The sequence below is a fragment of the Siphateles boraxobius genome, unplaced genomic scaffold (assembly GCF_051911475.1).
Source record: "Siphateles boraxobius isolate OS27281-9 unplaced genomic scaffold, OSU_SipBor_1 27, whole genome shotgun sequence".
Lineage (NCBI taxonomy): Eukaryota > Metazoa > Chordata > Actinopteri > Cypriniformes > Leuciscidae > Siphateles > Siphateles boraxobius.
The window spans coordinates 565,413-589,555 of NW_027508887.1; the positions used below are offsets into that span (position 1 = coordinate 565,413).

At 36.1% G+C, this 24,143-nt stretch overlaps 1 protein-coding gene across 2 annotated transcripts; it reads right to left on the minus strand.

The window, feature by feature from the left end:
* Positions 1-1,050: 1,050 nt before the first annotated feature.
* Positions 1,051-19,603, minus strand: txnrd3 (thioredoxin reductase 3). 2 transcript variants are annotated; one of them, XR_013207411.1, is made up of 17 exons: positions 19,269-19,582; positions 16,810-16,870; positions 15,512-15,621; positions 13,688-13,795; positions 12,639-12,711; positions 12,434-12,553; positions 10,165-10,307; positions 9,633-9,748; positions 8,305-8,530; positions 8,079-8,171; positions 6,520-6,596; positions 5,380-5,536; positions 3,828-3,935; positions 3,645-3,740; positions 2,583-2,717; positions 1,837-2,001; positions 1,051-1,736 (listed from the first exon to the last, which is right to left on the minus strand). XR_013207411.1 is itself a non-coding variant. In XM_077245609.1 (16 exons), exons 1-16 carry the CDS (start codon positions 19,383-19,385, stop codon positions 1,939-1,941), a joined length of 1,803 nt encoding a protein of 600 aa, XP_077101724.1. In that variant the 5' UTR covers positions 19,386-19,603; the 3' UTR covers positions 1,051-1,938. The 2 variants fall into 2 exon arrangements, 1 of the variants encoding a protein (XP_077101724.1); XM_077245609.1 differs by having other exon boundaries at positions 1,051-2,001; positions 19,269-19,603.
* Positions 19,604-24,143: the final 4,540 nt, after the last annotated feature.

Genomic DNA, 24,143 nt, shown 5'->3' on the forward strand with positions numbered 1-24,143 from the left:
TTCACAGGAACAGGTGTGTGTGTGTCTGAATGAGTTTTTCAATGCATGTGTGTGAATATTCATGCACTGTCATCAAAAGGACGAGCTATCTAAACTCACTTTAATACGGAATGATTCAAGCGAACACTAGAAAGTGACCGTTGTGTTTGTAGAGTAAGTGGCCTGAAAACATTCTGTATTTAACGGCTCATTCCTGAGGAAGGAAATGGAGCTTTAGACACTTCCTGTTTATAAAGAGTTTCCAGCCAATCAGCGGCTTTCATTCAATCCAGATGCTGGATTGCAGATGCAGTTTCTGAAACAATCCAATCATCTAAAAAAAAAAATTAATAAAATCTGTTAATTTACAGAGAAAGAAATTTCAGTCTGAAACAAATAAAGTTTGTAGGACTCTAAAGAAACTTGTGAACAAGAAGAAATGCATTAGGAAATCAAGACAATGGCTGTTGTTTTCTTAAATGAAAAACAATTCCTCCTTTTGCTGACTTACATTAAATGTTATAAAATAAGCTTTTAATTTTAGTAAATCCTCTCAAAGCTGCTTTTAGATATTCATTAATGAAATCCCTGGAAACAAACCAAACCATTGTAGATGAAACGGTATATACACAAGCAAGAGCTAATGCAATAACTAACATGAAATACACAAAACGTCTCTATATTCCGATCAATAGATATCCAATGGGCACATACATTATTAAATAATATAAATTATGTATTTAATTGGTCTCCCTTTCAAGCAGAACACATAAGGTAGTTATAAATGTATAATTATAGTGACTAAACCTTATTCATAACCACACTGAAAAATTCCACAGCTTTTTGAACATTTGTTATAGCACTCAGATTAATGCATGTGTTAGATAAATTAAAATAAACTCATAAAAATGTAGATGTGCAGTTTTATTAAAGTCCATGAACAGAATTAAACAGATACTATGGAAATATTGTACAATTGACAGGTGCTGAGTGACAGATGTATGAACTTTAACCCTTAAAGAGCAGAAGAAAGTGAATAACATCAAATAATCCAGAAATAAACAGCAAACGTCAAACAAACAGACATCCATTTATTGTTGAATGAATCCTCCAATCAGATACATGGAATCCAGTGATGTAAAGATATACATATATTTATAAAAATATGAACATACACATTTTATTAATATTTCTAAGTCTTTTAACAGGCATCACAAACTATAAATGAGTTTGCGGTTTCATCTTGGTGACGCCCGATAGTTTAAATACTTTCACGAGGAAGCATCTACATGCTGCATTTGGTTTGCGCTTCGATCACTAAATCCGATAATAATAATAATAATAATGAGAGTGGGAAGTGAAATCTGACGAGCAACTGATGACAAACCCACTATTAAATATAGAAAAATAGTCTTCTACAACCAAACGAAAGGAAAGTACGCAGCCCTCGTGAGTCTGAGAGAGTGCATGTTAACATGATTCATCTATTTAAAGTCCAAGTGCAGAAAACATCAGTCGTAACCCGCCACTGAGCGTGGGTTAGGGGTTAAAACGTCACAGAGCACCACGTGCGCAGGTGTGTGTATGAAAGAAAAGAAATCAAGCGCATTTGGTGCATTTCTGACTTGGACGGTGATTTTGAGCAGAGTAACCCCGCTTTCTAACAGGCTGTCAATCAACATCCCTCTCCCAATCCTTGGTCTCTTCAGCAAGTGAAGCCCCGCCTCTAAAGGCTGTCGTGTCGTATGGCTCCGCCCCTTCAGCACATGTGGGAACGATCACATGGTTTGTAAAGGGTGAAAGGGAACAGCAGACACAAAAGCCTTCTGTGAGCAGTGAAACATCATGATGTTGTACCTCTAGATTCCTAGAAAGAGACTCGAGTGTGTTTAAGCCGAGAGGAAGAAATCACCAGTTTAAACTGGTATTGACAGCCTGTTAAACGAGCAGGGTTTAACCTCAGCAGCCCGACTGAGTGATGTCACCGCCAGAGCTTTTGGTGACCTCCATCGTGGTGAATATCTGAAACAAATGAAGGGAAGGACATGTTATGATCATGTGCTTAACAAATAAGAACATCAAATGAGTAATAAACCCATTATGCTTTTTTTACATGTTCATCTTTCTTTAGTGTGTAATGTTGCCTAGTTCTTCTCTATATCAGTGTCAGTGTTTCTGAACTCCTGAAACGCCTCCATTGTAGTCTTGAGTTTCTATCGGGAACGAACACGTCACAATATTCCTCATTTAAATAATTAATACGCAGAATAAAGGGGCGGGGCCTGGTTGAGTAAGTTAGTAGTGTGTTAAACTGGTGGTTATGGGAAGGGGCGGGACATTTCCCAAACACACTCGAAGGGCTCGACCAATCACAACACACTGATCCAGCCGACCAATCAGAGCACAGTGTGCTTTTCAGGAGGAGGGGCTTCATAGAGACAGGAAGTAAACAGAGCGTTACTGACAGACTGGGAAGAGAGGAGCCGCAACAATGGAGAATATGAGGAAAATAATCAACATTCAAGCAGGAAAACCTGTTCTAGCAGACTTAGTAAAAGGGCGTAATAGGTCCACTTTAAGTAGTAGAGTTTTTGGAAACGCACCTCGGCACAGGTGGGGTGAATCCCGATGGTGTTGTCCAGCTGATCTTTAGTAATCCCACACTTCATAGCGGCTCCGAAGCCCTGTGTGACCTCTCCGGCATTAGGACCCAGATAGTGAAAGCCAATCACACGGTCCTGCACACACACACACAACACAGGGGTTACAGGATCACGTCTAGAACAACACTGATAGAATGCAATCAAATGCTTTTCATTCAAAAACATTTAATAGAAATCAGTCACTGCTTGTTACAAAATGTAGCAGCACTTTTTGTATGCTCACACATCCGCTGTAGTAATGCTCTGTTCATTGTCGGTTCACATTCCACCACAGAAAAAAAGGTAATTGTGACTTTCATCTAACAACAGCCTTTTTTCCTCGCTATTGTGAGTTTCTCACAATTTGTACTTTACAACTCAGAATTGCGAGATATAAACGCAGAATCAGAATTAAAAATAAGAAGTCTCAATAAGATAAGTCACAACCTTTTTTATTTTGTGCCAGAAACAAGCTTCCAGTGTCATTTTAGTATAATTTTTTAATAAATACAGCATTAATATTTTCAATTAGCTTTTATTTTTCCAGTCACATAGGTCAATTTTATATTTTATATTATATATATATATATATAATATATTCACGGTAGGAAATTTACAAAACATCTTTATGGAACATGATCTTTACTTAATATTCTAATGAATTTTGGCATAAAAGAAAAAAACGATAATTTTGACCCATACAATGTATTGTTGGCTATTGGCACAAATATACCCGTGCGACTTGTGACTGTTTTTGTGGTCCAGGGTCACTTTTATTTCAGCTTTACTACAATTACTATTGTAATTTTTTTTTTTTTAAATTTCTAACAGTTTTAGGTAACAAAAACTAACATTGAAGTGCTTCTACCAGTGTTGTTTGTTAAAGGTAAATTAAACCTTATTGTAAAGCGTAGAATTGTATAATCTAGTGTCTGATCTTGACTTGAAATCATAGCTTGATTAGGAATGTTGACTCTTTTTTATTTTATTTTCAGAGGAGGCTGACGGTTACGTGCGTCTTACGTTGTCGAGTTTATTGCAGATGATCTTGGCGTAGCACCGGTTGTTGTCTCTGCTGGGAACGGTGAACTCCAGAGGCCAGAACAGACTGTGATAAACCTGCACAGACACGCATACATCATTACAACAATTACCAGCACAGATTCTTCATGTTCCCCGTCTGAGCGAACACACACACACACACACCTCGAGGTTCTCCTGTCCGTAGATCTCCACGGCCTTCTCCTCCGCGTGTCCACAGCTGCCGTATTCCATAGGAGTGAAGACAGTGGTGGGAACGTTCACATAATCACACTGTTACACACACACAATCACAGAAGAAAGGGTTATAATCACAGAAAATCACTTTATTAGTGCTGGGCGGTATAAACCGGTTCATACCGAATACCCCTTAACTGTCACCGCCCCGCTACGTTTACTTCACTATATGACAATGAAATCCTAATCTAATCTCTACAAACTATATATCGTTGGAAAGGTCAAAGAATCCTAATTAGATATTTTAGCACTGTTTTTTTTGTGCAAATTATGTAGGAACAGTAATAGATGAATTTATGACAAGAGTGCACCTAAAAAAAAAAAAAAAAAATCTATATCATAACAGGAGTTCTGACCTTTGCCACAAAAAGTCAACGCACACACTTTTAATAATTGAAACTTTGTGTTTTATTGCTAAAAGTTCAAAAAACAATCTAGTATTTGTCATTGTATCCTCTAAAATATAATATTTTTTTTTCGCCTTTTTTATTACATCACATATTTTAATAAATTAGGTATCATTTGAAAGCTTACGAACTCAGAATTCAACCTGTGAAAACAGTTTTGAAATTGGACGTTGCGTTACCATAGAAACGGTACACTAAATTATTTTATCGGGCTTCTGGACTCTTCATAATTTATGATCAAAACCTTTTCTAATCTTGACAAAACATCATCAGAAAGGTCTGAGTCTCAAAGTTCCATATTTCGTGACAGAAATGATATTTGGACAGAAATGTATTAATTTGTTACAGCAGAATACATACAATTAAATTCAAAGGAATGCATGTCACCCGGTGGCTATTTTTGGTATTACACCTAAACAAAATCTCATGGGAATTTTTTGATATCAACTTCAAATTTGGAACTCAACTTGGTTAGATATTTTAAAGTTATATATATTCTGTGAAATATATATTTTATATAAAAGAAAAAATATTAAGTACAAAATATATTTGAATTACTTTAAATTTAAACTTTTTCATAACTTTTTCATACTTTCATTTTTTGAAGTGAAAGCACTTCAAAATTTGTCGCGGGTGTTTTTATATAAATGTATCTTAAGTGAACTGACGGTCTTTAGAAAAGCTTCGATGTTATTTCGATTGAATCTTTCCTGATAAAGCAGCGTTTATGAGCGCAGGTTTGTGTTCGCTCCTACAGCGCCTCCTGCTGGCAACTCTTTATAAACACTGCAAACCTGTATTAATACTACTGTGGATTTTTTTCCTCCAGTATTAACTCTTGATAGTACAATAGGGCATTCTAAGTCAGTATACTGCAGTATTTCCTCTCAATCAGTAGGAAGTGTGGTTAACACCCAGTCCTGCTTGAAAAAAAGAAGAAAATACTGTCATAAACCCTGAAACCGGTATAATTTTGAAAAATACCGTGATAAGGATTTTTGGTCATACCGCCCAGCACTACTCTATATAAGACTGTAATCTTCCTGGCAGCGATGGTTATGACTATGCCAGACCTTTAAAGATGATCCGGCGTACAGTCGTCGAGCCAGAAGTTTGCCGGCCTGAATGGCCACAGGCGTGAGCTCCCACTTTCCCTCCAGAATATCTCCAATCGCGTAGATGTGAGGAATATTAGTCTGCTCCTCATCGTTCACGGGAACCTTCCCGTTCCTGGATGGAGGAAGAGAAAATGACTCAATGTTCATATTGACCCAGTCTTGAGGACCAAAAGCCACTGTAATTGGGACTGTATGTGCATGAATGGCATATGAAGGGAGTCACAATAGTCTATTTCACACTTGGTTCTGATGCTTGATCTGAATAATTTACTTTCACCTTCGTGGAAATGTTTGTCATCATCATAATCATGAGTAGCAGGACTGCAGTGAAACTTCATATTTTTCAATTATTTATCCTCAAAACTTTAGATCCTTGAATCGATTTTTTTATTAAATGTCCTAAAAATCAATAACTAAAAAATCGGTTTGTTTAAAGGATAAATAAGAGATATTTGCACTCCGGACAGAAATGAAAAATGCTTGGTAATTATATATCAGACACATTACATCATCATTAGTTCCCTTCTGCAATTTAGGAGAGTTACTGTAACAAATGCAATGAACAATGACTATTAAAATCCTGTACAGTCTGTTATGTAACACACAATGCACATTACAAAACTGAGTTGTAAATCTGTAAATGCTGAGCGAGTGGCTCACACAGAGGAACCATAAAACAGCTATGCATCAGTCATGTGTGTGTGGGTCATATGGAATCACATGACAGTGCTTGATCAGGATCTAAAACCTCTGTGCAGCACTAATCCCTCAAACCACACACACTTCAGTCTGTGTGAAAATTAATATGCATTTTCCCATGCTTTTCAATGGAAACACTTTGCTTAAGTCATCCCGCCCGTCTACATCCCAGTGTGTTGTGTGTTCTGTAAACACACTGCGTGTCACTGAGGTCAGACGCCGGATACACTCCCAGAGGAAATACTGCTGATTCACCATGACACTCCTGACCCCGCCTCTTACTCACTCTGACCCCACCCCTTTAAATGTTACCGTGACAACAAGGACTTTGTTATGGGTTGGGGGAGGGACTATGAGACAGATGACCAAAATAAACTATTCAAAAGAAAGACATACTTGGCATTGACTTTAACTCCAGCTTTGTCCAGACCGATCTTTCCTGTACAGGCGTCACGACCCACTGCGATCAACACCTGACACACACACACACACACACACACACACACATTAAACAATGCTGACAACTGAATCTGCCCTCGGTTACAAAACAACAAAATAATTTCATTGATATCTTATGTGACGTTGTACTTGTATTTATTATATATATATATATATATATATATATATATATATATATTTTTTTTTTCTTTAAAAAAAATAAAAAAGTTAGTGGAATACATTGTTGATTCTGTTTTCTTACACTTTAGTGCATTATCTTTTTTTGGAACATGTGTTGGGTTTAATTATGTTTTGGTGAGATGTCCGCTATTCATCTAACAATTTCTTCTCTATTGTGATTCTCAGGTGATTGTCACATGACTAACTAATTGCTGCTTAAAAGGAATTTTGAAGGACTTTAAAAGGTGTGCGGTTATTTAAAATCTGTTTTTAATTGCCTAAGCCATAATGAAATAAAGGCTTTTTATATACATTTACTTTAACTCTCGAGTGCCTTGGCTTGATACGTTTGATACAAACATACAAATGATACAAACATGTTTACATGGAGCAAACTCCACTCACAGGAATTACATTTGGCTTGAACTGTAGTCAGACCTCACTCTTAGACAACTATACAGCTCATGTAGGTTATAATACTGAATAATTGATGCAAGTGCTTCAGGGTTCGTACAGGTACTGTAAAATTAAATTCCAGGACTTTACTACTTTTTTGGTTTTCAAGGAATTTAGAGATCTCATTTATCAAACAATATCTTTATTATCTTTCAAATTGTAAATAAGGGAAATAGACAAACAAAAATAACCAAAATGGTATAAATAAAGTGCAGCGGATGCAATGACTGTGGAAACTTTAACCATTGAAAGAATACTATGACAAAGATATCGCTTTCCTTATTCAAACTGATTTTTCCCCCCCATGAATATATGATTGACCTGAAGAATGAAAGATGTATCATATACTCTGATATTTATGAGCAATATCATACTCATAGTCATGTGACATGGCTCTATATCTGCATCAGACGGGCTGCAGCTTCATTACGTGTGAGAGATTGCTTTATCAAGAAAATTAAACACTAATTTCAAATATATTGTCTTTCAATACTTCAAGCACTTTTCAAGTACCTTTTCATAAATGTCCGTTTTAAAGGGTTTTTCAGGACTTACATTTTAAAAAGTCAAATGGAAGTACTTCAAGCATTTTAAGCACCTTGTAACAAAAATACTTGTTACAAGGAAAAACAAAACAAAAAAATTAACCAAAGGGTGTCACAGGTGCAGTTCACCACATTTATATGGAAATTATCTACTTACATTTCACCAAGTCACTGGGTTCATTTCATTGAAGAGAATGTAAAATATTTGAATATTAAATGGCACACACTAGGATTTGAAACTGAGCCAAAGATACCAGACAAGATAAATACAGATGTGCTGTAATGATATCTGAAGGGAATTCCAGTTTTTGGCCAATAGAAAGGCACGACACTCACAGTGTTGTATTCCCCTTCATAGATCTCGTCACTCTCGGTTGACTTGGCCGTGACTTTAAGTCGGCCCGGAGTTCCAGCTTCCAGCTCCTCGATCTGTGGAAAAAACAATCAACGTGATCACCATGATAATGTATGTAAAGAGGCCATGATTATGAGTATTACATAATGACGGCTACGATAGATAATGCATCATTTCAGCAATGTTTAACTGCACACATGCACTAACCTTGGTTGGAACAAACTTCCTGAGGAATTTGACCCCATGCGTCTCCATGTAATCTCCCGCACGGTTGGCCATGTCCTGGTCGAATCCTCGAAGCAGAATGGAGCGAACCATGACGGTCACGTCCAGTCCCAAACCGGCCAGAAATCCCCCACACTCCAGAGCGACATACGACGCCCCGACAACAAGAGTCTTCCCGGGACAGTAGGGCAACGAAAACAGGTCATCACTGTGAAGAACAAACAAAACCGATTAGGGTACAAGATAAATGGATCACGTTTCCTCCAATGCAGACAAAAGTTCAGATGTACAGTTAAACATCATAAACGCTGCCAAAGAGAAAAGTCAATATGCTCAAAACCACAGAGGCTTAAGTCCTGCCAAACACCTGCACTTCACTTCCTCATCAGATAAAAGAAGAATCAACCATCACCAGATTTCAGCTGAGTCATAAAAGAGCGCACATGCATTCAGGTTAAAGGCTTGCCGTTTCGATGCCGTACGGATTCAATTCCATTTTTTCCAGTTTTAATATTTCTGGATAATTTTTTTTTCATTTCCATTTCTCTGGACTCCAATTTAAAGGTTGAATTAAAATGTTAGCAATCAAAAAGCATGTCTTAATTGAAATCATGAAACTTAGAATTTTACAGCAATTTATTAAAAAATAAAATTCTTTGTTTTCATTTTTCTGAATTTATAATTAAAAAAAAAGATATCAAAAACTCAAATGAAGACATAAAACATTAACAATTTATCTAATCTTTTAAAATGTAATTCAAATGAAAATTAAAAAAATCCTTTTATTTTTAGGCAAACTGCTGAAAACAATACGAGCGTCATGCTTGACTATGTGTATTTGATGAAACTGCCATTCACAGAATTCATATTTAAATAGCCTTTTTTCGGTTTTATATTTATAAACTTTCCATATAACGATTTGATTAAATGCACAGTCCTATTTGATTTATTCATCCAAAACTTGGCAAATTCTGTGACATTCCAAGTTACACAATTCCATTTTTTATGACTATTGCCTCATAGAAATCATAGAGCCCTACATGTGCCATTTTTAAATAAGCAACATGAACCAACTTGAATATTTTCCATGCTTATGCCACTCATATCAGAGCTTACAGAAGGAAATCCTCCTCCTATTTGCCACGTCATTCAGCTTTTGTTCCCTTAGTGACTGAGAATGAACCAGCTTTAGATCAATAAATGCTGTAAATAAGTCAGCAGGGCTCCTGTAACGACCCCCTGGGGTCCAGCTGCGTTTACCCAGCTCTCCAGAGGAGGTTTACCGCTGTGTTTACGCAGTCTTAGCTCACCTGGTGATGCAATACTCTTTATCTCCCGGGACGCCCAGGTAACGAGGCCGCTCTCCAGTCGCCAGGATAAACCTAGCCGCGGTGTAGAACGTCTCTTTACCGCGCTTGTTTGTGGCCTGATGGGAAGAGTCAACAAAAAAATAAGATGAGGGCACCTTTAGGCAAACTGTGAGTGTGATTTAAACTGTAATATGCAACTTTTAGCATCTCTCATAGTGCAGGCATTTGAATAAAGCTAAAAGAAAAGCCTTAAACGCACAGAAACATTAGCTCTCCAATGTCAAAGGCACATTTTCTCCATGTTCTGCTGCCAAAAGTTAGTCCTCTAACAGTAAATGAAGTGGAAATTAATCCAGTTCTCTTTGCATTCATGTTGTATCTGGACCTGTAGTGGAGTCAGCTCTCCTTTTGGTCCATTTTAGCTGTGACTGTTAGCTCAGCCCAGGAAAACGGCTTTGCAATTACAATGCATGTTATAGTGAATACGGTGAAGCTTCAGTACAGCTGGCTCGCTGAATCAGAACACACTTACCTTGATCTTGTGCGGCTCCACAAACTCAGCGTAGGCGTTGACGTAATTGACGTTTTTGTCTCGTAGAGAAACCCTGTAGCCCCAGTTCAATGAACCGATGTAGTTATTCACCGCAGTTCTCATCGTCTCCCAGTTGTGAGTCACTTTAATAAAAAGACAATATTTGATAAGAAAGTGAAACAGAAGAAATCTACATTAAGAAAAAAAGTGGACATGCTTGAAAGCAAAAAGTTTGACATATTGAATGTTATGCTTATCAATTGTTCTGTGTTTTAGGAAGCTTTCTTGTGTTAAATCACCCATTAATAAACCTTTTAATTAAAGATATAACTGAGGCCCTCACTATAGTCTTTCAATCCATGTACTTTCAGAGAAATAGGAAATCATTTTGCAACTGAAATGTCTTCACAGTAGAAAACACAAAATTGCATCACAGCTTTAACCACTCATGGAAAACGAATTCATGAACAACTCTTTTTAAAATCATTTCTACGTGCATTGCATTACATCATGTGGTGTAATCAGGGCTCCAGACTAACTTTTTTCACCTCCGTCCTGGAACCGTCCTGAAAACAATTTGAACCGTCCTAAAGTGAATCTCAACCGTCCCAAAATAAAAATGTTGATCTACTGTAGATTTAGTCAGCTAAAATCTTATTGTATTTCATCGACTAAAACTAGACTAAAACTAAAACAATACAGATGACTAAAATATAATGGGTTTAGTTCAATTGAAATGCATTAATTTAGAATGTCTCTAAAATTCCAGAGAAAACATCTATTAACCTGTTAATATGAATGATTTTAAAGTTTGAACATGCAAGATACAGATTAAACTACTGTGACTTAAAAAAAAAAAAATCTTAAAATTAAATAAAATCACTTTTCCTAAAGTAGAACAGTCTTCTTTTCAATGAATGATTTATGCATTCTTTATAACTACTTGCATACATCATTCTTTATTATATCAAGCAGCAGACATATGTATTTGTATGAATTAAATATAGTGAATCCTTATTAAAGCAATTAACGAGCAGTGAATGCTTTTCTCTTTCCAATCCAATTGCACTGATGCACATCCGATAGACTCACAACTGTTTAAGACATAACCACATAGTTTACGTCAATAGTCTCCAAAACGGACATTTCGACATAATGTTGTGTGTATTTGTCCATTCAGACACAAAAGAGAGCTTAATTCAATACTTGCGCGCTGTATAGGTGTCTGTGCATGGCTGCACGCTTCGGGTCGGGTGTGTGCGCACAGAAAACCGTACCGAATAGAGCTCTTTATTTGCGTCGTCACTCTTATTCAGATCTATATGTCCGCTCTACTCATTCTCCCAGACGTTTACATTTTTTAACGTTTCATTAGACATGCAGCGCATGTACAAATGTGCGCATCTACCATACACGCAGGACATCAGTTCTGACTGGATCGCTTCCCAAATTGTCACCATCTAACATTTGTGTAATTTTTATTTGTTGACGATAATGTCAATAGAATTGTGTCATAGTTTTTGTCATTCAAAACTAGTTTTTATTTAGTTACCGTCTCGTTTTCGTCTGTGAAAAAATGTCGTTGAAGAAAATAAACGAAATTAACACTGCACCAATAACAGTGACTGTCCCCAGAAAACATGAAAGTCTGGTCACCCTAGATTAGACTGACTAAGAAAAAAAGACCACAAATATATTAAAATCTAAATGTATGCTTTAGCTAATATACACACACATAGCCGGGGTAGCGCCCGTTAGCTAGCTAACGTTAGTAAGTTAGTAGCAAGCAGTTAGCAGCAAGCAGTTAGCAGACTGTTTCAATCCAATGATGGAGATGCAGGGCCGTCTTGGTGCTCAATCTGTTTTACCTTACCGTTGTTTAACCAGCGCAACATATTTGCGATGTCATTAAGCCATTTGATAGATGTACCGCGGAACAAATCTCCGGGTGAGTAGCCGGCCAGTGATAGTAACTCTAGTAACAGCATGAAGACGCGTTCCTTTGTAGTCAGTACTTGGTCAATTTATTTTGGCATTGTCTAAGTAAGTTTGCCTAATAGGCTAGTAATAAATGAACACGCATACAAAAATGTCTTTCATCCTGGAGAATATTTCTGTTCGTCCTAAACACATTTTCTATCGTCCCCAGGACGATAGGACGCCGTTAATCTCGAGCCCTGGGTGTAATTCTTGTCTTGCATCACGATCACAGAGCCAGTGTATCATGTGCCGCATCATATTCCCAGCCGTGTTGAATGTTACGACTGACCTTCATCACTAAACTCCCAGCCGAACTTGCGGGCGTCTCCTATGGCAGTGCCAAGCAATGCCGTCTGATGCATCAGTTTCTTAGGAATACAGCCCACATTCACACACGTGCCGCCCAGACCTGGAGACAGACCTCGTATTATCATCTTCATCATATCATATACATCTCTACCACATACTTCCATGTTTGATTCTGGTATTCTTACCCCAGGTTGTGCCCTTCGGTGTGGGAACAACATAATCCAGAACCATGACCTTCTTGCCCAAGGCAGCTGCTTCCTGTTTGGGCAGGAAGGAGATGTGTTAAAATCAAAATCATGTGCAAAACCCAAAGAGCTCCTACAGAGTTTGGCTACATGACAATTTCCAAGTTAAATTCTGTATCAGGCCTTTACAAGCACGTTCAATATATTTACAGTGCAAGGCTGTGCGATGTATTGAATATTCATGATTTAACTGGCAGCATAAAATTAAGCAACCTAAAAATTGTCATTCGATATATTTGTTCCAATTCTGTGAATCATTTTAAACTCAGATTTAAAACTGAAAACCCTAGAAAAAATTAATTTGGTAAATGTATAAAATATGTACATGAAATAGGTAAATGTATGTAAAAAACAATGCCATTTATTACTAGCTATTGCATACAAAAATGATTTTCTCCTTGTGTTCATTTAGCGGGAAAAAACTGTGCAAGTAGATTTTATCTAGATCTGGATTTTAATTCTTTCAAGTCAAGTGTGTATGCGTATATATATGAGCTGTCCAGCGATTAAAACTCTAATCTAAAATCTAATTACAATGTGGCGTTTAATTAATCAGAAATTAATTGCACATTAAAATTGGCTGAGAAATTACCCTCAAAAGATAAATTAAAGTTATTGTTTTAAACAAAAAAAAGCATCAAATATACATTACAAATTCTATTTTATTTAAATTTAACAGAATTTATTAAACAAACTTTTAGGTTTCAACAGCCTTGAGGGTGAGACATTTTTCATTTTTGGGTGAACTATACCTTTAATAGGTTTTATTATATATATATATATATATATATATATATATATATATATATATATATATATATATATATATATATATATATATATATATACTAAGATCTAATACAGGGTGAATCCATGTAACTTGAGCCTCAGTTTGAAATGACAAAACTTAACCCGACACACACACACATACTGTATTTAAACAGCATTACAGATGAAGGATCTTCCTGCCTCAGTGTAATTTAACTCACCTTTGAACACGCCAGACCGCCAGAACCCCCACCGATGACGATGAGATCATAGTCGTACGCCTCGCTCCCTTCACCCAACAGCTTCTGCAGGACGCCATCACTGTGTGCCTGTCACCACAACAACCAGACCATCATTAGAGCATAAAACCATGCTGATAAGATGCGTGAAGAGGCACTTGTGCATTATTCAGCTCTATTACCAAAGGTCTTTCCCACAGAGCCGCTTTACACTCCACGGAGAAAGAGCTTTTATAGACAGCTGACAGATACATTAGTGATAGAGACAGGCACTGATGATCAGACATTTCATATGTAGATCCAACGAGTAGACCTCCGATGGGGTAACCAACTTATTCAACAAATAAATAGGTGAGATAACAGTTGATAATACAAAACTAGGGCTGTGCCAGTCAACTTCACCATGGTGGTATAAAACTCCCATCATCACAGCCCTATTTAAAAAAAAAGCCATCAAAGTCCTCATTAAAAAAGGCTCCAAAATGGCAAGCTTCAATGCAAATAAATAGTGCATGTGGACTTCTTTCTCAGTTGTGCTTTCTAAGGTTGAGATATCAAACAATTCATAACAGTGTGAGCCCTGCAGTGATACAGTATTTAAAAAAAAAGCAATTTAGTTGAAAAATACTTGACTTAAATGACATTTCAATTGATTATTATTCTAAATATTTTAAACAAATAAATGTTTTTAAATAAATAAAAAGTATGTGTAAGGTTGTAAAACAGAAATTAAATTAAATAAATATAAAATGCTAAATGAAAAAAAAGAGAAACAATAAATAGCAAGCTAGATATTGTTGTAATATTGAAAAAAAAAAAAAAAAATATTCTATGGAAGTTCCCAGCCCTAATAATAACAATGGTTGCATAATTCCAATCAAAATTTGATGAGTGAGAAGTTTGTTTCAGAGTGAACATTTTACAATGGAGACATTGTAAAATACATTACATTTATGTATTAAATGGAGAAAAATAACTTCTAGCAGACATGTGGGACAGACAGAAATGTTTTCATTACTTATACTTATTCTCTTAATCTTCTACCACAGCTAAAATGAAGGTGTGTGTGTGTGTGTGTGGCGATTCTGCAGCAGAACGTTCACTAACTCGGTCACTAATGACCATGACAGTGAAGTCACGCGAGAACGACTTGTGAGTGAAAAACCCCCAGTGTCCTGCATCCTAAACACTGACTGCATGTTTCATGCCATCAAATCTTTAAAAGACATTTAAAAGTAAAAAGGGTTTGCTTGAGGAAATGTCATTTTTATGTCTGTAAATTAACTAAAATTTTTCTTGAGGTCTTTGGCCTGTACAGACATTCATGAACCCTTCTGCACCTGTGCAGTATTTTAGAGCAAACTAATCAAACTATGGTTGGTCGCTTCGCATGTCAATCAGGTGTTCCTTGTCTACATGAATAGAATAAATAATGAGCAGACATTATTAAAAGAGACAAAAGTCTGGCCAGCGAGACCGAGTAAGAATCACTAGGGCTGCACGATATATCGCTTTAGCATCAATATCACGCTTTAAATTGACCTGAAAAACATAAAGCACTGCTTATTTCAATTAGATCTTTCTTCTATTGCATTGATCCACGCTTGTAATTTGTTTATTATTTTCTATGCAGATTCACTCCCCTACAAAAATCACCAATTATTCTAGAATAATTAATTATTTTCAAATAGAGCCATTCAAATCATCTGGTGAAATTGGTTTCACATCGCAGAAAAACAAAATATTGCAATGTGAGTTTTTTCCGACATGTCGAACACATGCAGAGATCAGACTCAGAATCAGTACCTTCATGGTGTTGTCGCAGCCTCCGATGTGTTTCTTGTTGATGAAGACGTTGGGGACGGTTTTCTGCCCAGTCATCTCATGCAGTAAGTCCTGGTAGTTGGTCCCGTCCTCTAAAACACATCAGACATGATCATTCAGGATCTCAGCGCTCATGTTTCACATCTACACCACATGGGCGGCCCTCCAAGACGGATAATCGAATCAGGTTCGGATCTGGCACTTCTTCTGAAACTAATGTTTGTCTCCAAGCTCCAAAGCAGCTAATCAGGTTTAAAGCCTTTCAGCGGAGAATCCATTATCAGTGTGATGCTACGAACATGAGCAGAACAGCTGTGCATGCACAGCGAGATAAAGCCAAGCGTGAGACATAAACGAGACATGGTGGGGTGCAAATGAGTGAATGAAAACAAGGAAAGAGGAGTTCGTAACGCTGCGGTTGGAGTGACTCAGCAGGTCATGGCAAAAACTGCTCTGAACGCTTAAACATTAACATCAGAGGTTCAGAGAACACATGCAAGACATGAGTATCTCAGCACTTCTGTCAGTGGCTCGAGTCAATGAGGTAGTAAAACTGCTGTAACCTTAAACGTGGACATTACATAATCGCAGCATGCAGAAGACATGCATATTCAGTAATCTTGCGTATCAGAAAGAACTTCAAGGGAAAATGTTACGCAACTGAATATTCAGCAAATAAAAAGTAAACATTGTTTTAAACATGTAGTGAACAAATATAATGTAATCCCAGACCTGGCATTCATCTCATTCAATTATTCTGACTCATAAACTTATTTGTAATTATTTATAAAATTTTCCCAATTGTTGTTTAAGTTCAATAGTCCTGATAAACGAATAAACACAGAGTAGCTCGCAAAAATGCTCATTGTACATTGTGAAATAAACACAATGTACTTTTTGTCCTTTAATTCTAAAACTTTAATTTCATTTTTTTTTTTAAAAAGGGCGTTTTGTTTGTTTTTTAAATGCAATGCCAGAGTATTTGATTATTTTGATGGCAAAAACCATATTTGAGTTATTACCATTTAGAATAGAAAATAAAGATATTCAAGACACGTTTCTTAAATTAAATAAAAGATGTTTGACAGACAGTGAGCTCTGACATGATGTACATATGAGTAGAAATAGATATGGAAATGATCAGAACGATTAGTTGATGGACTGAAGAAGAAAAGAAACTTCCTCCACGCATTATCATTTCAGTCCCGGAAAGGAATTATTATAAAAGTAATTTGATGATTACTGATATGGAAAATGATCCCCGGTGATTGTTCTCTTACCCATCAGGTCCAGCTCTAAAGTTATACACTTGACATTCAGCTCTTTAAAGAGATCCTTCACCTGAAATCACAGAAAGCCCAACATGTTAGTAATTCAACAAGATTCGCGTTTCAGACATGACAACATTTAGCAGCAGAAAAACATCCATTCAAATACATGCGATAAAGTAAATTACAGTACAGTGTCACAGGATTAAATAAACTACATGAAATCTCAGGTCAGCCGTGAAGTACTTCTGTACAAAAATACAAAGGAGTAAAATAATTTAAGCAGTGGTAAAGCGGAGTTATCTATAACTATTGCGGGTTTATTTCTGGTTCCACAAGTAGTTTATTACACACTAATCATTCCCAACCTGCTGTTTTATTTCTGGTTCCATAAGTAGTTTATTCTGAACTCAATGTCAGATCAAATCATCATGATCTACAGAGCAAAACCAGACAGTCTCTATCATTCTTAAAATAATTACTACAGAATCCCAGCTATTTAAAACACTAATTAGTCTCTGCATGATTGTCAAACATCACAGCACTTCCATACACTTGCCTGGTTCAGTCGACAGATGCACAGCATCACAGGATCATATCCTTTACATTAATGAAGTATTTTTTCATCATCAGTCATTAATTAAAGGTTTCATTTGCCACCATTTAAAGTTACCTTACAGCGATACGGACGGATTACAGCAGAGATTTAACACTTTAAGAGCTTGGTTTCTTGAAGAATGTTTTATTACAGCTCAGACCTTTAGATGTTTTATTTTAAAGTCAAATAGTACAAGAATACATTTCTCACTGTACATTGTAAATGCTGTGATTACTAAAAACATGAACTTGACATTGTCAAACTATTGATTTTAGTTTTTAGTACATAAAAAACATAGGATTTTTTAATTTATTTCAGGCATAATATGGACATATTAAATCCAGACGTTAAATATTTTAAATAAATAATTGAAAACTTTTTAATTTTACAATATAAAGCAAATTTCTCCCTAAGCTATAACTAGTTTAAAACATGTGTTGTGTTTGTTAAAAGAATAATTAAACAACTTTATTAAAGTCGCCTTCTCAAAGTAAAGACAAAACTGAACACATACAAAATTAAAGAGACAGTTCACCTACAAATGACAATTATGTCATCATTTAACTTACTCGCCCTCAAGTTGAACAACCTGTATGAATATTTTTTCTTGAAAGAATGAATGGATCATATGACTCGTTCTTGTTAGTCAATGGTGTCCATTAACACTTTTGTGCTCATACTTGTTTGGAACAACTTGAGAACGAGTAAATGATGACAGAATTGTCCTTTTTGGGTTAACTGTCTCTTTAACCTGTTAAGTGTCACCCCCCCTTTTTTTGAATAGACATGAAAATGCACATTCCAAACTTAAATGGTATAGGATAAGAATCCTTTGGAATATAGACATAAAATTGGTCTTGTTTTAAAGAAGACATTTGGCAGATTTTTGTAGAAGTGAAATAAATTAAGAAAGTGAAACAGAAAAAAAGTTACAGAAGTTTGAGTTTATGAAAATGTACGATTTAAAAAATTAATTATTCATATTTTATATAAAATATATATTTTCAAAACCTGGACAACTCTTAAACTGCAAAAAAATCAAAGCCAAAAATCTGAACAAGTTGTGTTTCAAATTTTAGGTTGATATCTCAAGAAATGAGCTTTCAGTAAGATTTTGTTTGGGCGCAGTACCAAACTTTTTCACTAGGTCACAACCAGACTCCATTACTGCCCATATAAGGGCGCCTCCATTTCCATATGTGGTTTGAGTGATCTGAACCATCATTTTCACAATTTTCATACAATTTATAAAGTAGACATCCTATTCAGAAGTAGTATTGGAAGTTTGGCAGATTTTGATATGAATTAAACCTTGAATAAACACATAAAAGAACACATATGTGCGTTATAGCTCGCGGCCACATCACAAATGGTGAATCTATTATTTTTTCTTTATATTTAAAACATTTTCAGACCTTTTTTTCTAAAATAATTGAATGCTTGCCATCTTTTGAACTCTTGGCATGAAAACAAACTGGTTTCTACCCTTCTTTCATGATTTTTCATGTTCATTGCTATTTCAAAATAAAGGTCTGAACACGCCTAGGAGTATGAAAATATTCTTGTTGCAAATTAATAAATTACGGCTCCTCTGTAATTTGTTTTGAGAATCAGTAACCAAATATGGAAACTAGAGATTGTAAGCTTTCAAATGATATATAGTTTGTCAAGATTAGTTTAGGTTTAGTATAGGTTATTACTGTTTTAAATATGTAATGGATTTGGGCCCACCGGTGGGCCCATGACACTTAAGAGGTTAAGAAATAACGTTAAGCTTCAAAACTATATATACTCTTAGCTCAAACCTTCTTACATTACAGTTTTATTGTTTTATTGGAGATATTAGTCATGTTTATGACGGATCTTCCCTCACCTTAACGCAGAAAGGACAGAAGCTCTTACTGAACACCAGCACTTGATTGGAATCGATCAGTTCTTTAATTTTCAGTCGGATCTGCTCGCGACCCCCGTCATTCTCGATGGGCGGCATGATGATCAATAACCGGTCGCGGATCGATATTCCGCGCTCTTATGCTTCCTGAGGCGATGATAATGATTAAAGTGAAGCTTAATCTCTTAAATAAACTTATAATGTGACATTAACTAACAAGATAAATAACATTAAAATCACTCGTCAGCAGTCACCATCGCAACCTCATCTTGCGCCGCCGCCACCGAATGTGTCGCTTCGCCGCGCGCGCGCCTCATAAATAAGACCCCATGAGGCTGACCTGCATGTGCCTGAGTGAAAATCAACCCACATCTTCACTCGCTATGATCCCACCATAGACAGTAAAAGATCCCACTTATTGTCTGCCATGGCCGTTATAATTTATAAAGTAAAATAAACGCGCAAACAGTTAGAAAAAACTCGAGGGAACCTGACTCTCTCTGTAAATATCTAACTTTGAATAACTACATTGATGATATATGGAAACATAATATGCTATGAATTACGATTATTACTATTATTTAATAATGTAAAACAAGCGTGTAAAAACAATCAGGCAGTATTTTTAGACGCCTCACAGTGTTTGAGAAAATCAGGTGCGCCACCTGGTGACTGAAACCGACCAGAGATGAGCAACTCATTTACAACGAATTTGCATAAATTTCACTGGTTAAAACTAAACAAATTTGACTTCAATAGACGCTTTGTTTGACTTTTTTTGTTGTTGTTGCTTTATTTGACTTTTAGTAGTTTATGTTGTATTTTTTAGTATATTATGTCAAATAACCGCTAGATGGCACAAGTAGCCTACCCTACATATTTATGCTATAGCAAATTGTCCTTGAAAATTAGTTTATTAAAATATCAATATATTTAAATATACAGTCAAAAGTCAGGATACACCTATTCATTCTTAATTATTAAAGTAAAAAAATACTTAAATACTTTTAAAAAAACAGTCACAAAAGTAAAACAAAACAATAAAAGTGCAAAAAATTGACGGGTGGCAATTAGCCTATGTATTGACCAAAAATGTGAAACAAATCACACTTTCCCACAAGCCTTCCCACAATTAATTTTTTTTGTTGCTTTTTACAGTTCACTTAAATATTCAATAAAGTAATAAGTGCATTTCCAAAAGAACAAATAGTCTCTAAAATATTATTATTGAAGACTTTGAGTTCACTGTCAGATCAGATCAACAGGGGTTTTATCAAACGACGTTCCCGCTTAGAGATTCAAACATAAGACGAACTATTCTCTGGCAAACAATGATCTCAGTCGTACTCAATCCTCAGATGTGTTCTGGTTTATTGAGGACAATTTGGATCTACTGTATATCTAATTCGTTTTAGATACGTTGCAAGTAATAAATATAGGTGGTGTTAGAGAAATGTCAGTAATTCATTAATAATATACAGCCTAATTTGCTTTTACTGCATCTGATTTGAAATATTTCTGCAACTGCGAGAACAAAACATGAGCTAAAATGGGTCACGTTGATGTCATTTGTATATCAATTTCTGCATAAAATTTAATAGAATAATTTTTTTTATGATCCAAATGTTTATCTTTATTGACTTGCTTCAAATGTACTATATCTGGCATTAAATAAAAACAGTGTGACATGCATGTTGACATAATGTGCAGAAACCCAGATGAACACGACGTGCACCTCCTTCATACACTCCTTCCCGAAACTGATCTCATCATGTCCTTCTAGGAATCCTCCGGCTTTGTTACCATGGAGACAGTCAATCATTCCCATAACAAGAGGAACAGATATGACAGAGTGTCCCTCGTCATCCGCTCCTCTAATCACACACACACACACACACACACACACACACACACACACACACACACACACACACACACACACACACACACACACACACACACACACCTATAGCCTAGTGCTTTATACAAAATAATGCATTTGTTCAGCTGAAATCGTTTCAGTGTTGATACAGTTCCGCTGTAAAGATCATCAACTATTATGTAAATTGGTTCATTTCCTCTATAAAGCTTCTGTTCTCATCAGCATCAGTAAAGTCAGATCAATAATAGCCTACTGTTGAATATTACGGTGAAGTCCACATGAAATTGGTCTGCCCCAATAAGCATTCAAACGTACAGTCTTTCACTTCGGCCAGTCTGGAAAGATTTTGCACTTCAGATTTTCTGTCCAATCAAATGCTCTCTAGAATAGAGAGAATCAGTATTTTCAACATACATTGCATTCACTCGCTATACAGAAAACTCAAAGTGTTTTAGACTTATGAAATTTGTTACAGCATTTGTGAGATCAGGAACTCCAGACATGTTCATCTGATGGTTAAAAACAGAATGATGAAAGAAAACGTCTCTCTGACGAAGCTATCAATGGATCCTTTATACATGATTTGATGTGATTTGTGTGCACGTAATCAATCGCTACTCCCTCCTGTGTGTGTGTGTGTGTGTGTGTGTGTGTGTGTGTGTGTGTGTGTGTGTGCATTTGACATGTTAATGATAATGCATAATGTGATTTTTTAGGCACACTGCAGTATTTAGCGAACTAGTGTTCCTCTCTCTGACATTGCTGCTGATTGTGTGTGTGTGTGTGTGTGTGTGTGTGTGTGTGATGCATTGATTTCATGGGGTCGCGTGTTTTCTCACGGATCACCTCAACTGTGTGGTTTTCAAAAGAAACACATCTTCGATTGGTTAACCTTCACCCTTCCTTCACGGGTCTGTTCATCTCAACAGACACAATTATAATGGAAGACAGAGTTACAGTAGCACACTCTTTAGTACACTTTTAAAAGGAGTACTTAGTCTTTTTTTGACAATAGCTAGGACACATTTCTCAATAGGTCACCTTTTCATAACTCTTCCCTCAGTTCTCAGATCGGCACAGCGGTTCATTTCACATGCAAACTGCACTAAAACTATCAACACACTTTATTCACGTCTCAAATCAACTCATAGTTTCAGAACACTAGAGGTTTCACACAACAAACACACTTTATCACTCATAATACACAGACCTAAAACACAAACATCAGGATCATTATACAATGTGTTCTTTAATAAAACTTCTTTACAAAACAAGAATGACACACTAAACTCTAATAATCCACTGCAGTGTCACATGATCATATCGATTCAGTACAGAATGATTCCTCAAGTTTCCTCTTTTGAATGGATGGTGATGAAACTGAAAGACTGACATGTCGTCTAATCACAGTATTTGATTTTGTTCGATTCTGACTATATTTCAACATGGTATTACTGTAGAAATATTGCATAATTTCTGTCTTATTTTTTTAAGGTTAGGTTTTGAACAGAAGTTCAACAGTTTTGAAAAGAGAATGTAGACATGTGCAAAATGTAATGTAAAGGCTACTTAAAGTTTTGCTGGTATTTGTGTTTGAGTGACAAATTAATTCATGTTATTTGAAAGATGAAAAATACATTTTGTGCCAAAGCAATAATAATTATCCCCAGTTTATCCCACAGAGAGTTCTGAAAAAGTTACCTGAATGTTGACTACAATTTACAAATATATTTGTAATTACACATTTGTAATGATGGAAGTTGAAATTACATTTAAAATATGTTAACTTTAAAAGTAAACAAGACACTATCAGTTCAATTATAATCAAGGATTTGAGTATAGTCAGCACTAAGTGCAATTCTTTAACGCACGACAAAACATTAAAATATAGCTTAATATTTAAAAAACGTAGCCTACTTTAAAGTAACACTTTTGATTTGACACTATTACAAATTACTTTCTTAAAAAGTGTACTTTAAGTGTGTTTAGAAACATGTTCTCTCTTTAAGTAGGCTCTTAAGTGGCCTTTCATTTCATTAATATTAAATATTCTCTGCACTTTTCACATATGAAGTAGGCTACAAATGCGCATTCTATGCATTGAAGCACACTTCTTCATAAGGCTGTATTCGATTATTTTTTCTCACTTGGCCTGCAATGGGAAGAGTGACAGTAAACTTGACAATTCTGGTGTTTCATTGCTGTGAATATATGACAGTTTTTTCCTGTATAGAAAGTTTTGTGAGTGAAAGTCTAGCTCGGGAGGCAAAGCCCATAAATAAAACATTACGAACTCTCTCTCTCTCTCTCTCTCTCTCTCTCTCTCTCTCTCTCTCTCTCTCTGTGTCATTGTCAAATGTCCTTCCCCGGTGAGCGCCTGTCAAATCGAACCAATCAAGAGCCGCGCCTGTTCTCAGAATACCTTCTCATTAGCACCCCCACTGACCCAGAAATAAACATTCCATCATATTCCAGGTTCGCGCGCGCGCGCTCCCGCCGCTCCTGTGATCTGAGAGTGATTCATGCACATTTAAAGCGTCCTTGAGTTCACTCACAGTCACAACACACTGTTTCTGTTCCATGAGATTCTAGCAGAAAGTGATTTTCACTGACATGTGGACCTTTTAATCTTTAGCCTATCAGCACACTTAAAATAAAGCTTCAGGGACGGTTTTGATGTAATGCCACAGAAAGGCCATTTCAGTTTCCACAAAGAACCTTTCAGTAACAGTCCTTAAAAGGACAATTTTTAAGAATAATCTTCCGTGCACTGAAAATGTTCCATTAAGGTTCTAAATGGAACCAGAACCAATAAAGAACCTTTATTATTTATAAGAGTGGAATATTGGTGTTTGCTATCATATGGCCAGCATCATATAGAGTTATTTTATCAGAAACACCCACTCTGGAGAAATGATCATAAATGCTTGCACAGTCCGACTATTGAATCAGGTTCACTTATTCTACCCTCTGAT